The 16,028-nt window shown below is 44.1% G+C and overlaps 1 protein-coding gene across 1 annotated transcript in view; it reads left to right on the top strand.

Moving 5' to 3' along the window:
• LOC135202108 (protein germ cell-less-like) overlaps positions 1 to 16,028 on the top strand; it is a 184,185-nt gene that overhangs the window by 99,103 nt on the left and 69,054 nt on the right. The window contains exons 5-6 of the mRNA XM_064231362.1: positions 2,886 to 3,037; positions 4,155 to 4,250. Coding sequence (XP_064087432.1) covers positions 2,886 to 3,037; positions 4,155 to 4,250 — 248 coding nt within the window. The remainder of the gene's footprint in view (positions 1 to 2,885; positions 3,038 to 4,154; positions 4,251 to 16,028) is intronic.

A 16,028-nucleotide genomic window follows, 5' to 3' on the forward strand; every position in this document is an offset into this window, starting at 1 on the left:
GAATCGGAACCAAGGGTAGCGGAACTGGTGACTCTGCCGGGGTGCGAGATCTCTCTCTGGAGGATTTACTCCTCGAGGACTTAGAGCCGGAGCTAGAAGTTTTAGACTTGTCTGCTCCGGGATTCGCAGCCGGAGACTTACGTGAGGAGGATGACGCCGAAGTCGACTTCTTAGACGACGACGACGTCTTAGACAAGGATTTCACTGCTTGACCCTTGACCTTAGGTCTAACCGAAGCGTCAGGAGGAGTATATAATTCATCACCTGTAAACCCTTGGAAGGATGGAGAGGTTGCAGGAGTAGAAGAAACAGTCACACCCAAGGGTGACCCTTGGGTGTCCACCCTACTTACCTCGACCAACAGGTCGTCTACACCTACCATAGGTTCTACATTAATATCTAAAGTCGCGACGTCTGTGGAGATATCCTGGTCTTGATCAGTTAATGAGGCAGCCAGCTGTTGTTGGATGAAGGCGATAGTAGGGGCCGCCTCTACTGGGTCGACGTATCCTGTCGCCTTGCCTCCGGGGAAGATTAACAGCGCCAACCGCTTCTCCAAGATGTAAGGCATACCCTTGGCGGCGTTCTTCCCAAAACCGCCGACCCAGGCCCGCAGGGTTGCCAGTGCGGTATCCTTCACTGCCGGCGCCTGGAAGAGAGGGCGTAGGTTAGATTTAAGAATCACTTAAACTAAAACTTAAATATAACTTAAACTTAGATGCCTTAAGTTAAAGTGGATAATAAAAACTTAAGCACTAAAACAGAAGCGGAGCAGCTACCGGAGATGGAATACTCACCCCTTCTAAAAGCTGGCTCACCAGATCGTAACATATGGTACACGTCTCATGGTACCAGACCTGGATGTCCCCGTGCAGAGTCGCGCATGGAGCATGGGACCGGCAAACTTCGTGTCCACATGGGTCCTGAAGTGTGGCGGCGCATCCCGGATGCTCACAGTTGGTGGCCTGTAAGTGGGAAGACACATGAGTATCTTAAAGAATAACACTCGGCTAAAGGACAGAAGAACTCCGTTGCATGCCGGAGCTCGGAAAAAATTTGAGCATAACCCCCCCCTGCCCCGCCTGAATAGGCTATAATCCCGGAGAATCCGGTAAAACATGTAGGGGAGGGGGGAAGAGGTTTAAGGTACTTAAGATAAACTTATAGTTAATCTAAAAACTCTTAAACCTAAAACTCAAACGAACCGGAGCAAGTCCAGTGCGTAGCGGAGTGTAGTAACTCAGCAATACGGTACGGTTAGCAGGGACCCACTGTATGTTCCGGTCCACCCTACTGGGTGGACAAACAACTTCCCGCTGGATGCCAGGACTCCGATCATGAAAGGAGACCTAGCAAGGTCGGGAAGAGCGAGGAGACATACAGGCTCGAGCGAACCGGAGCGACAAGGAAGCAACGGATGGGGGGAAAGGCCAGTACCCCCCATCACATCACCACCGGGCCGGACCGAGAAGCCGGAGAGGTCGCGACCAGTCTGGGTGGGTCTGTCCCCGTCTCCCTGGCCCCTCCGCCTGGGGGGAGAGAGGGAGGCATGCTCGGGTATGATGAGCGAGCGTGGGCAGACTGCCCCACCCTCCCCCGACTCTATGGAGAGCGGGAGGAGGGGGGAAGGGGACTGGGCAGGCGTCTGGCTGTCTCGTGATCGCGGAGTGACCACGAGACGGTAAGGCTAAAATAAGAACAACTAAACCTAGGACCAACCAACTGATCAGAGAGATGCTATCGCGGAAGCAACTGAACTGAAAAGCGGTAGCATAGAGACCCACTGGGCCAAAACCGACTGATCAGAGAGATGCTATAGGGAAGCAACCGAACTGATGAGCGGTAGCATAGGCTCAAGGAGCCAGGACCTAGGCTAAGCCAGACGCCCAACTAACCTAACCATAACAAAATACATGGTATAATAAAATAAAATAAAAGAAAGAAAACAATAAAGTAGGAGAAAAAATCCAGGAGTGTACGACTAACCCGAAGGAAAGTCTACCACTCAAAGCTAGTCAGAGGCCGATACTAAGAGCCGGGACTAGGGTCTGGAAAGAAGAAGCCTACATAAGGTAAAAGACATGCATGCATGACAAACCTTGAGTAGACAGTACCCTAAGTAAAACGGATAATAAATATAGAGCGTACATAGAGAATGGGATGTTCTAGGTATGGGAGACCGAGAACGAACCCACCACGCGGCAGAACCATGCTGCCATGCTTCCGACCCCGAGTACGTATTTATACCTAAAAAACGGCAAATACTGACCGAGGGCCGGAAAAAACCAACTAACCATAAATACTGAGTACTTAACTTAGCTGCTGCAATAGCTGCACGCTCCATTCTAGATAAATCCAACGAAAGGGCACAAAAAACACAGAGAGAAAAATATCACGTCTGCTCGTGAGGTGCTAACTGAAAAGGATGGCCACTAGAGGCGCAGCAGTCGGCAGCATGGGATGGAGTAGTAGTAGTGCGAGCTGCTCACTCTGTGGGTCGGCACTCCTCATGGAGGGTTTTTGTTGTTGGAGATTTCTATTGGTATTTGGCTCGTGGTAGTGGTCTCACTCGCCTAGTGTTCATACCGACACCCTCTTGGAGGGTGAGCGAGTCAGTTATACTGACCTTTTTCTTTATTTTATTTATTCTCTGGTATGTGTTAGTACATTTACCCTAGAAATAATAGATTAAAGGATATTTCGCGCAGCGACACGAGCTGAGCCCAGAAATAGATTTTTTGCTGTGGTGTTTTTTTAATGTCCTGTGTTCGTAGATCTAGATATTTTTGTACTGTAATTCAACTGGAACTTTTACCATAGTTATAGCTAATGTTTAAATCCAGGGAAATGGGACCACTAATATCTATTACTCATGATTTTTGCAGCCCTCCGACTTGCACTTGGCCAGTTCTACAAGGATGATATTCTGGTTGAAGCTGCCCAAGTTATACCGTTGCTGGCTACTGCCCTACTTCTACAGATGGATCCTCTTATTGAGCAGTGTACCAGCATTATGTTGGAAACTATCAATTTACAGGTACCATTCAGAATTTTTCAGGGACCCTTACGTAATAAAGATAACAATATGTATTTTGCACAGGCTTTATCAGGTAATGGTAGACAATAAACCCACTCAAAGAAAATACATAAACAATCCACACTGATAGGCCACTACTTGCAGATGCTAAGTGAAGGTGAACTAATTGTACGGGACAAGTCTACTTTACTTGTAACTGCTGCTTATCCTACTAGTTTTTCTGCCCAGAGTTGAATAACTATTTTTGGTGTGCTTCTTATTTTATCATCATAGGTAATCTTCATGTGATAGTATTAATTTGATCTTATCTTTAATTTCTGTAAATTATGGCAAAGTAGTAATAGAATATGTACTGTATTCTCATTGTTTCCCCATTTTCTGTGAATTTATAGCTATGGTTCACAACCAAAGTGCTTAAAGATTGGTTATGACCCTTTCTGAATATTGATAAAATACTGATGTTGGTTAAGAGAAATAGTCTACAGTGATCCTGCGTATTTGCGGGGGATGCATACCAGAACAACAACAACCCCCCCCCTCCTCCTCCTCCCCCTCCCCCTCCTCCTCCTCCTCCTCCTCCTCCTCCTCCTCCTCCTCCTCCTCCTCCTCCTCCTCCTCCTCCCCCCCCCCCCCCCCCCCCCCCCCCCCCCCCCCCTCCCGTGAATAGTTAGAACCCGCGAATGTTTGGAATCCCTATAAAGACAGTAAATACAGCCTATTTTGTTAGTTAAAACTCGAGAAAAACCCACTCAAAATTTATATATTTGTTTTTTTTTTTTAATAGTTTTATCACAAAAAGTGCATTTTATGATGAAATCGATAAAAAAAACCCCAGGAATTTGTGGATATTTCTCATAGAAAAATACCGCGAATGTGCGAATTTTCCGCGAACAGTGCGGGGAAACTTTCCCGAGAGAAATCCGCGAATGTGTGAGTCCGCGAATACGAGGGGTCCACTATATACATATTTAATATCTTACTCTGTACTGTATTGTTATATATATTTTTACCAGTGTCCTACTGAGGAATTGTTCATTAAGAAGAATATTGATATTTGTAACTTTCTGTTATGTTGTATAATTCCTAATTGTTCTAGTATATAAACCACTATTTCCAGACTGTGCTACAGTACCATGAAGCAGCAAGAAGATACGGAGTAGTAGAGGTTGATAATGCCTGCAAACAGTGGTTGTTACACAATCTACTTACTCAGGTGAGGATTTTATTAAAGATGCAAAGTGCTACACCATTTATATAGTGCTGTTAAAACTATATTTTGATAACTCTTATGGGGTAGAAACATAATATCTCTTTGTAGATTGTCTTTTCGTTCTGTCATGAGAAGAGATGCATGTCATAAGATATAGCAGACATGTTGATATGTATATTATCTTGAAATAAGTAACAGTCCATAGGGGGCACATAAAGTATGAGTTACAGTCTTGGTAGCGTCTGACTAGAAGCAGGGTTATAGTCTTTATAACTTACGACCCTTGGTTCACGAGGTTTGATGGTGGTAGGGGAGCATCATAAAGCTAAAGGCAATTATATTTTACTAAAGTTTTAGTTGTAATCTGTGCAAAAAGGACAAGTGGAAAATTGCTGTTAACAAACAATTGAATGATACTGAGTGGACTGGTAATACCTCTTTCAATTAGAAGATGAAGATAGATTCTTACAGTTTTGGGATTTTCAAGAGAAGTGAATATACAATTTTTTCTCACTTTCTAATAGTTTTTCAGCCCTGCCTTGTTAGGTTCAAAATGAGATCCTTCCTGTTTACCTGAACAGTAGTGGCACAGATATTCTTTGCCGGATTCAGTACAGGTTACAGTACAGATGAGTTTAGAGGGAACGTAACTTTGGGCAGACCGTTGAAAACTTCCATTTTTCTCTCATGCGAAGTAAGAGCCTAGACCTCTCATTCTTTTAATGGGGCCGGCCGGTTAATGCCATTTTTTAAGGACAGGACTTTGATATTCATACCACTTAATAAGGTGACTTGGGACATCTCCAAACCGCATATGATTTTTGCCTCTGACCTTCGGTTTTGTGACGCCAGGGCGATTTATCCCGAAAAAGGGATTTTGACGTAAGGAAAAATCTATTTCTGGGCGATTGGCTCGTGTCGCCAGCGAAATATCCTTTAATCTATTATTTCTAGGGTAAATGTACTAACACATACCAGAGAATAAATAAAATAAAGAAAAAGGTCAGTATAACTGACTCGCTCACCCTCCAAGAGGGTGTCGGTATGAACACTAGGCGAGTGAGACCACTACCACGAGCCAAATGCCAATAGAAATCTCCCACTACAAAAACCCTCCAAGAGGAGAGCCGACCCACAGAGTGAGCAGCTCGTACTACTACTACTCCATCCCATGCTGCCGACTGCTGCGCCTCTGGTGGCCATCCTGAAGTTAGCAGACAATCTTGGGCGAAGGGATGGGTAGGGTGGGATTTCGCTGGCGACACGAGCCAATCGCCCAGAAATAGATTTTTCCTTACGTCAAAATCCCTTTTCTGGGCTCAGCTCGTGTCGCTGCGCGAAATCGTACCAGAGAAATAGCACAAGATTGTAAACAAAAGTAATAAAATAAATCAGAATAGGTCTCAAATAAAAGAGAAAATAAATATAAAAAAAGAATATAATGCTAAAAAGATACAAATACACAGTGATACAAAATTAGAAATATGCTTAAATTACACTTAATTCTAATCATGTTTCTTATCATAAGGTAATTTACATATGTACAGAGGTAAAATGGTTTACATGTAACAAAATGGTATCTGTGTAAAGGCATGTATCAAAAATATAATAGCAATTAAAATAATCAAATGAACAAATTAATCAACAATGATAATATATAAGGAATGTATATGACTTAATATACAAAACCCGTAACCATTATAAATAAGATGTATCCCCTAGCATAAAAATAAGGGGGTAACATCCATGAGATCAATATCTATAATCATCTGTGAGTGTCCCTAGCAAAAAAATAAGGGGCACCCACTACATCATCATAAAAGCAGCTAAGACACAAGGTGAATGTAAATGAACACGGCAGGAATAGACGAACTGTTGGGTGAGGCAGGTAGAAAGGAGGACTGAATCTTCTACTACAAATTAACTAGAGTCAGGGGAAACTATGTTACCCGCTGCTACTGCTGAAAATTTCAGAGCTTCCAAGGACTTAAGGTAATGACGTTTGAACACTGTCGGCGATTTCCATCCGGTATACTTTTTCAACTCATCGAAGTTCATGTGTTGGAAATAATTAATTGAGGTGGCTACTGCCCTGACATCATGTGCTTTCGGGAAAGAGTCAGGATTGGCTTGCTTAATAAAGTACAGGATTTGTTGCCTGATGCCTTTAATGGATAAAGTTCCACCTTTTTCCCTCTAAAGAGGGGACCCGATGAGGATGAGGAGGTCCTGGACAGAAAGGCTCGTAAGGTTGTAACTGGGCAAAGAGATACTCTTGTGGAAGGGGTAGTACCTTCCAAGGTTCCCACCTCATCAAAGGATCTTCATTCTTTGCTAAAAAGCTACGTTCCGGAGAAAGTAGGACTTCCCCTGTGGGAAGGAATTGAATATGATCCGGATCTCTGGATAAAGCCGACAGTTCTGAAATTCTTGCTCCTGAAGCTAAGCTTAATAAAAACAGGGTTTTTCTTAAGAGCATTATAAACGAGCATGTGTCATTATCGGTTTCTGAAGCCAGTTTTAGAACATCGTTTAAGAACCATGAAACTGACGTAGGCCTTACAGAAGGTCTAAGTCTAGCACATGCCTTAGGAATAGACGAGAAGTAGGAATCCGTCAAGTCTATGTTGAACCCAAATTGAAATATCTTTTCAAGGCTGACTTGTTTGTCGTAATCGTGCTAGCTGCTAAACCTTTTTCAAATAAGGATCTGAAAAGGATATAGCTGAATTAACTGTCATGATTCTAATATCTGATTCTCTCAGGAAGATTGCTAACTTTTTGACAGCAGCATCATACTGTCTCAAAGTTGAATCCCTTTTATCGGATTCCAAGAAGAGAATATTCTGAGGGTCAATATTCGCATCTCTTTTTGCCGCAAACTTCATGAAGTCCATAAAGTTAGGGTTTTGAGAATCCCTGAGGAAGCGAACACAGTCTTCGTTTGTACTGACTGGGAGAGCCTGGATTGGGGATCCGAAGAGGACGAAGGCCCAGCTCCAGAATTAGGGGATACCAATTGCTCTTCGGCCAGTCTGGGGCTACTAGAGCCACTTGACCCTTGAATGTCCTGAGTTTGTTTAAAACTTTCATGAGAAGATTCACTGGAGGAAAGACATAAATCTTCTTCCAGTTGTTCCAGTCTAGAGCCAGGGCGTCCGTGGGCATAGGCCAGAGGGTCCAGGTTGGGGGCTACATAACACGGCAGTTTGTGATCGCTTGAGATGCGAAGAGATCCACTTGTAGCCCTGGAACTCTTTGAAGGATCCATTGGAACGAACTGTTGTCCAGTGACCATTCCGACTCTAGGGGCACTGATCGGGATAACGCGTCTGCTATGACGTTTCTCACTCCAGCTATGTGAGTGGAGGAGAGATGCCAACTGAACTTGTCTGCCAGGGAGAAGATGGCTACCATGACATGATTTAGATGACGTGACTTGGAGCCTCCCCTGTTATACAATGTACTACCACTGCGCTGTCCAGAACTAGCTTTATGTGGGAGTACTTTGGTGGGCGCAACCTTTTTAGAGTCAAGAACACTGCCATTGCCTCCAGTACGTTTCTTTATATGGAACTGACTGAACTGAGGTGACCAAGTTCCTTGAACCTTTTTGACCTGGGAATACCCTCCCCAACCGCTTAAGGACGCGTCTGTGTGGATGGTGATCCCTGGTGGAGGGAACTGAAGGGGTACTGACACTGACAAATTCTTGACTTTCGCCCACGGCCGAAGTCGATTCTTTAGAATCAGAGGGACTGAGGATAGTTTGTCCCTGGACCTGACATTTGCTCGTGAGCGCCAGATTCTGGTTAGGTCTTTCAGTTTGGCTTTCATTAAGACGTTCGTCACTGATGCAAACTGGAGAGAACCCAGGATCCTCTCCTGAGCCCTCCTTGACGCCAGTTTGTGACTTAGAAATTGCTTGACTGACTTCGCTATTTCTTTCCTTTTGGTTGATGGAATCGACAGAGTATGGGAGGATAGATTCCATTGAATGCCCAGCCACTGAAAGTTTGACTCTGGAGTGAGTCTTGACTTGGCCCTGTTTATCTTGAAGCCTAGATATTCCAGGAACTGAATCACTTTCAGTGTAGCTCTGTTGCATTCCTCGATTGTTGAAGCCCAGATCAACCAATCGTCGAGATACGCTACTACCATAATCCCTTGTGACCTGAGTTGTTGCACTACCACTTCCGCTAGTTTCGTGAACACCCTGGGTGCCACGTTGAGTCCGAAGGGAACTACCTTGAAGGAGAATGCCTGGTCTCCTATCTTGAAACCCAGATATGGACGGAAGTGTCTTGCAATAAGGATATGATAGTAGGCGTCTGTAAGATCGATAGAGGTGGTGACGGCCCCACGGGGAAGTAAGGTCCGCACCTGCGAGATCGTGAGCATCTTGAACTTGTCGCAGCGGATGGCTAAGTTTAAGCGGGACAAGTCTAAGATTACCCTTCTTTTTTGTGAGCCTTTCTTTGGCACGCTGAACAAGCGACCTTGAAATTTTAATCTCTTGACTCTCGCTATAGCTCCTTTCTGAAGGAGGTCCTCTGCGTACTCTGTCAATTCCTTGGAAGGAAGTTGACGGAAAGGTCTGGATGGAGGTGGGTTCGTCAACCAGCTCCACCCAGGCCTTTTGACACTATGCTCTGAGCCCATTCGCTGAAGTTCCACCGGTGGAGGAAAGTGAAACAGCCTCCCTCCTACCTGAAGTTCTTCATTGGTTCTGGTAACCGCCTCGACCTCCTCTGAAGTGCTTTCCCCTATTAAAGGGGCCTCCCGACCCTCTCCCACGAAAGGAACGCTTACTCTGCCTCCCTTACCCGAGCGGTCATACTTCTGTGAAGCTTGATTCTCGAAGGCTTGATTGTAAGCTGGAGAGATGGCGTAAGAGGTGGAGGGCTGAGGCTGAGGATATCACATAAATTGGTTGTGATTGAGCCTTAGAAGTGGAAGGTTGGGCTGTTTGCACTAAGGGCACCGCTGGAACTTGCTGAGGAAAGCGTGGCTGCTTTTTCTGGTAAGGATGGAAACGCCTAGGTTTCCTCTGTCCTTACCTTTAGGTGTTAGGTCTTGCCTCCTCTTAGCCGTAAGGCCCCAACGGTCCTTAAGGCTCTGGTTCAGCCTCGTAGCCTCTGACTGGACTTCCTTCACCATAGCTTCTGGGAAGAGATCTGCTCCCCAGATGTTAGACGAGAGTAACCTATTCGGCTCATGTCGAATGGTTGCCTCTTGTAGGACATGCTTCCTACAATTCGTTCTAGCAGTGGCAAACTCAAACATATCCGACTGTACCGTTTGAGTCAGGGCTTTGGTCATGAGTTTAAAAAGCGGTTCTGAGCCATAGGCTATGGTTGCTACCTCGGACATAGCCATAGAGTTAATTGACCTGGCTAATCGCGATTTCGCGTCAAATTCAGCCTGAATAAGGCTATCTGGGAGCCTGGGTAGCTTTTCACCAAACTGCTCCATAGCACAGTCCGGTTTGAGTTTGCCAGCTGAGAAGGTGTTCGGCAAGTCTTCCCACAATTCTCCGGACTGAGGGGAGCAACGGAGATGTGGGATCTGCTTCCTTCAATTGAGGCATGGGTTCCCCCTTCTGGGCCGCTGGGATGGTAGACCTCGCGATCTTTGTCAGGAACGGGAGCGGGGTACTCTCATCCATTGTGAAAATGGTAAAGGGACTCTTAAAAGGTTGTATCTTGGTATTAGAACAATCCATGTCCTCTAAACACCTGAGCCATTCTCTCTGAGCCTGGTCTCGTGAATAGAGGACTGTCTCCTTTGGTACCCTATCATCCCGAACCATGGCTGAAGCTGTAAGCCTTGCGTAGCCTATGAACGGAGGCTGGAGGTCTTCCGGGTAGAACTCGAAGTCCTCTATCCTTCGAGTTCCAAATTCCAGTATAGAAATGAGACCGTCCTGGAAGGGGGCGTATGACGCTACTCTCCATGGATTGTTCATCGAGAACGGAGGTAGCGAGTCATACGGAGGAAGCTGAGTTCCACTCGTATTGAAAGTGGAGGAGGAGGCTAGAGGGGCTTCTCTCAGTCCGGCTATAATGGAGTCCTGGGAAGTAATCCTATCAGACAAACGAGAGATCATTTGTTCCATGCTACTCTTTAGGGACCCAACCAGGTCGCCCACCTGTTGCAACAGGCCAGCATTGGCGTCCAAGGCCGGAGCTGCTGCGGAGGTGGAGGGGTGGCTCTGAATCGGAACCAAGGGTAGCGGAACTGGTGACTCTGCCGGGGTGCGAGATCTCTCTCTGGAGGATTTACTCCTCGAGGACTTAGAGCCGGAGCTAGAAGCTTTAGACCTGTCTGCTCCGGGCTTCCCAGCCTGGAGACTTACGCGAGGAGGATGACGCCGAAGTCGTCTTCTTAGACGACGACGACGTCTTAGTCAAGGATTTCACTGCTTGACCCTTGACCTTAGGTCTAACCGAAGCGTCAGGAGGAGTATACAATTCATCACCTGTAAAGCCTTGGAAGGATGGAGAGGTTGCAGGAGTAGAAGAACAGTTACGCCCAAGGGTGACCCTTGGGTGTCCACCTTACCTACCTCGACCAACAGGTCGTCTACACCTACCATAGGTTCCACATTAATATCTAAAGTCGCGACGTCCGTGGAGATATCCTGGTCTTGGTCAGTTAATGAGGCAGCCAGCTGTTGTTGGATGAAGGCGATAGTCGGGGCCGCCTCTACTGGGTCGACGTATCCTGTCGCCTTGCCTCCGGGGAAGATTAAACAGCGCCAACCGCTTCTCTAAGATGTAGGGCATACCCTTGGCGGCGTTCTTCCCAAAACCGCCGACCCAGGCCCGCAGGGTTGCCAGTGCGGTATCCCTCACTGCCGGCGCCTGGAAGAGAGGGCGTAGATTAGATTTAAGAATCACTTAAAACTAAAACTTAAAGTATAACTTAAACTTAGATGCCTTAAGTTAAAGTGAATGATGAAAACTTAAGCACTAAAACAGAAGCGGAGCAGCTACCGGAGATGGAATACTTACCCTTCTAAAAGCTGGCTCACCAGATCGTAACATATGGTACACGTCTCATGGTACCAGACCTGGATGTCCCCGTGCAGAGTCGCGCATGGAGCATGGGACCGGCAAAACTTCGTGTCCACATGGGGTCCTGAAGTGTGGCGGCGCATCCCGGATGCTCACAGTTGGTGGTCTGTAAGTGGGAAGACACATGAGTATCTTAAAGAATATCACTTACAGGCTAAAGGACAGAAGAACTCCGTTGCATGCCGGAGCTCGGAAAAAATTTGTGCATAACCCCCCCCTGCTTCGCCTGAATAGGCTATAATCCCGGAGAGATCCGGTAAGACACGTAAGGGAGGGGGGGAAGGTTTGAGGTACTTAAGATAAACTTATAGTTAATCTAATAACACTTAAACCTAAAACTCAAACGAACCGGACCAAGTCCAGTGCGTAGCGGAGTGTAGTAACTCGGCAATACGGTAAGGTTAGCAGGGACCACTGTATGTTCCGGTCCACTCTTACTGGGTGGGACTAACATCTTTCCGCTGGATGCCAGGACTCCGATCAGGAAAGGAGCCCTAGTAAGGTGGGAAAGAGCGAGAAGACATACAGGCTCGAGCGAACACGGAGCGACAAGGAAGCAACGGATGGGGGGAAAGGCCAGTACCCCCCACCACATTACCACCCGGCCGGACCGAGAAGCCGGAGAGGTCGAGTCCAGTCTGGGTCTGTCCCGTCTCCCTGGCCCCTCCGCCTGGGGGGAGAGAGGGAAGCAGGCTCGGGTATGTGGAGCGAGCATGGGCAGACCGACCCACCCTCCCGACTTCTATGGAAGAGCGGGAGGGGGGGGAAGGTGACTGGGCAGGTCGTCTGGCTGTCTCGTGATCGCGTAGTGACCACGAGGCGGCTAAGAGCAAAACAAAACAACTAAGCCTAGGACAAACCAACTGATCAGAGAGATGCTATCGGGAAGCAACTGAACTGAAAAGCAGTAGCATAAAGGCCCACTGGGCCAAAACCAACTGATCAGAGAGATGCTATAGGGAAGCAACCGAACTGATGAGCGGTAGTATAGGCTCAATGAGCCAGGACCTAGGCTAAGCCAGACGCCTAACTAACCTAACCATACAAAATACATGGTACAAATAAATAAAATTAAAAGAAAGAAAACAATATAGTAGGAGAAAAAATCCAGGAGTGTACGACTAACCCGAAGGAAAGTCTACCACTCAAAGCTAGTCAGAGGCCGATACTAAGAGCCGGGACTAGGGTCTGGAAAGAAGAAGCCTACATAAGGTAAAAGACATGCATGCATGACAAACCTGAGTAGACAGTACCCTAAGTAAAACGGATAATTAATATAGAGCGTACATAGATAAGGGGATGTTTCTAGGTATGGGAGACCAAGAACGAACCCACCACGCGGCAGAACCATGCTGCCATGCTTCCGACCCAGAGTACGTATTTATACCTAAAAAATGGCAAATACTGTCTCAGGGCCGGAAAAAACCAACCAACTAACCATAAATACTGAGTACTTAACTTAGCTGCTGCGATAGCTGCACGCTCCATTATAGATAAATCCAACGAAAGGGCACAAAAAACACAGAGAGAAAAATAGCACGTGTGACTCGTGTGCGCTAACTGAAAAGGATGTCCACCAGAGGCGCAGCAGTCGGCAGCATGGGATGGAGTAGTAGTAGTACGAGCTGCTCACTCTGTGGGTCGGCTCTCCTCTTGGAGGGTTTTTGTAGTGGGAGATTTCTATTGGCATTTGGCTCGTGGTAGTGGTCTCACTCGCCTAGTGTTCATACCGACACCCTCTTGGAGGGTGAGCGAGTCAGTTATACTGACCTTTTTCTTTATTTATTTATTCTCTGGTATGTGTTAGTAACCATTTACCCTAGAAATAATAGATTAAAGGATATTTCGCGCAGCGACACGAGCTGAGCCCAGAAATAACCATTTTTCAAATTCTATCTCCTCCCTTGATATTTAATATTAAGACCTAGGATTACTATCATATATACACCTGATGTAGACCTCCAATCGAATGAGGAGTTTTTTTTCTAAAAGATATTTTTTTGCTAGATATGAATTTTTCAATATGGAAAAAAAATAAACCCTATAAATCAGGAGAAAAAATGTATAAAAAAAAGACGAAAAAAAAATTGGAAAAAAGTGCTCTATTTGATTGTTCTATAATGTCTTTCTGAGTTATATACCAAATTCCAATGTTATAGCTTTAAAACTAAGTGAGAAGATAGATTTTGAAGGTCAATAAGTATAGTTTTGAGATACGGGCGTTCAAAGTTTTCCTTCGTATTTCTATAAAGACAATGTTAATAAATAATTATTATTATGAATGTATATTTTTTTTTTGTGTATTAATAAACCAAAACTATTTTATTTATCATAATTTAATCATAAATGATGATCCCTTTGCTCATATATCGTAGCCTGGGGCACTGCATCAGGCAAGATGGGGCACTCCTTCCTACGCAACTCTCTCTCTCTCCCCTTCACTAACTCGGCTTATTACAGCGAATTTTCTTCTTCTGTATGTTAGCGAGATGTTTTCCTTGTATTTTCCTCTTTGGCATGATGAAGTTCTTGCCGAAACAAAGATAAACAAAAGTAAATGCAAGAGAATGTCAGAGGTGAAACTCGAAGGTGTACTCTCTTTTTACAAAGGCAATTTAATAAATCATGATTATTATGAATTTCATATTCCATTTTGGGTATTAAAAACCAAAACTTTGTTATTTATCATAAAAGAAGATCTCTTTGCTCAAAGATCGTAGCCTTGGGCACAGTGTGACGTGTGCTGTCAGGCAAGACGGGGGCGTTACTACACAACCCTTACTACGCAACCCTCCCCTCTCTCTTCACTAACTACGCGTATATTATGATATTCTGTAATAATACTTGAGCAATTTTTCTTCGTCTGTATGTTAGCGAGATGTTTTCCTCGTCTTTTCCTCATTGGCATGATGAAATTCTTGCCAAAACATACATAAACATACGTAAAAGCAAGCGAATGTTAGAGGTGAAATCAAATGTGTAGACTACTTGAAGTTTGTGCTCACACTGATAGCTGACTGAAGTGAAGTCTCCCTTCTCGACTCGGGGAATGTCTACAGATGCCATTTCTCCCAATTTCTTTGACAATAATTATGAAAATTTATGATGATAGAAGAAATATTGCATTTTCTTGTACGGATCAATGTTTTAGGCTTATTGAGTTACGTTAACTAATTACCCTGTAACTACGAAAGTAAGAGGAATTTTGACGAAATATTTCGTGTATGTATTCTCAATTGCCATATGAAGCTCCATGAATTTTTTCATGACTGCATTTTTTGCCCTATACCACCATATATAAGGGTTCCGGCTGGCCTCCTTAAGCACCTGAGTGAAGGTCTGTGGGATCCATGTGGAGAATCCAGATCTAATTAGGGAGTTTAATTGGGATTAGAGAAGTCACCTCATGCCTAATACATGCACCCCCTGTATTTGTGGGGGATGCGTACGAGAACCCCCCCCCATGAATAGTTAAAATCCACAAATACTTAGAACCCCCTCTACGGAGGATGCATACCAGACCATAGGCTGTCAGGTTTCTTAACTGACAGGCTCACCCTTCCCCCTCTCTCCAAATCTCTCAGCAAAAGATGATGGATGATATGTCTGTATTCCCTTAAAATTTTACATTATTCATTAATTTATAAACTAAAATCTGACTAATTAATTATAGTATTTTCTTTAATGAATTAATATTACTTTTGCTGTTTACATTAATATTAATATTTGAAAAATATTAAATAATTTATTTATCATACAAAAAATATACATCTAAGTAAGAGAGAGAGAGAATTATTATTTTTCTTTTTTAATATCATTTATTCTTATTAAACTTAATACAGTATTAATCAATATTAATATTTAAAAATTAGTAAATCATTTTTGCATCATATAAATGTATTTAGGCATGAAAGTAACATCAAAAGCCACTAATCAGTAAATATTTATTGATGGGAAAAGCCTGCAAGTCGCCAAATTTTTGCTTGTATTTATAGCTATGCTCAACAACAACAAAAATCTGCAAATTTTTGAGTCTGTGAATTTTGAGAAAGTAATCTCCATGAATGCTTAGCAGTGTGAACACCTGGTAAAGCAAATCTTTCCTGATGACACTTCATAACCCATCAGACCACCCTGCTTTGCAATCACAGTGGAGTGCATAGCAGCCGATTATTTTTTCAGGAATGCAGCCTTTGTCTTTGATAATTGTGGCCATAGTCAAATGGCTTAGGTCTAATCCACGGCCAATGTCCATAGGTGTTTCACCCTTTTCAGAGCATTTCCCAATGTGTGATTTCGTTTCCATGGTGATTGCTTTAATTTTCTTACAAGCACTGCCATCAGAAGAGTCACCTTTATGAATTATTTGATCATCTATGGTGTTAAGAAATAAACAACTGCATTGAACCACAAAACATCGTAGGTTGAGACCATCATAACCCGAGGACTGCCTGTATACATGTGTACTATATATGTATAACTCCCTATTTTAATAGTTAAAATACCAAATATACTTTAAACTAGCATCCTAAAATATTTAGTCAGAAAACTGATAAAGTAATACCTCAATCTTAGGTGATAAAGTGTAAAATTACAACCAAGTAGTAAACATTAATGTTAAAAAGCTTTAAAATTCTAGGAATTTTTAAAAACCTTTCATCATAGGGTAATTGGTTGAAGGAAATAGATCTTTCATCCCCGT

This window comes from Macrobrachium nipponense, chromosome 23 (genome assembly GCF_015104395.2).
Source record: "Macrobrachium nipponense isolate FS-2020 chromosome 23, ASM1510439v2, whole genome shotgun sequence".
Lineage (NCBI taxonomy): Eukaryota > Metazoa > Arthropoda > Malacostraca > Decapoda > Palaemonidae > Macrobrachium > Macrobrachium nipponense.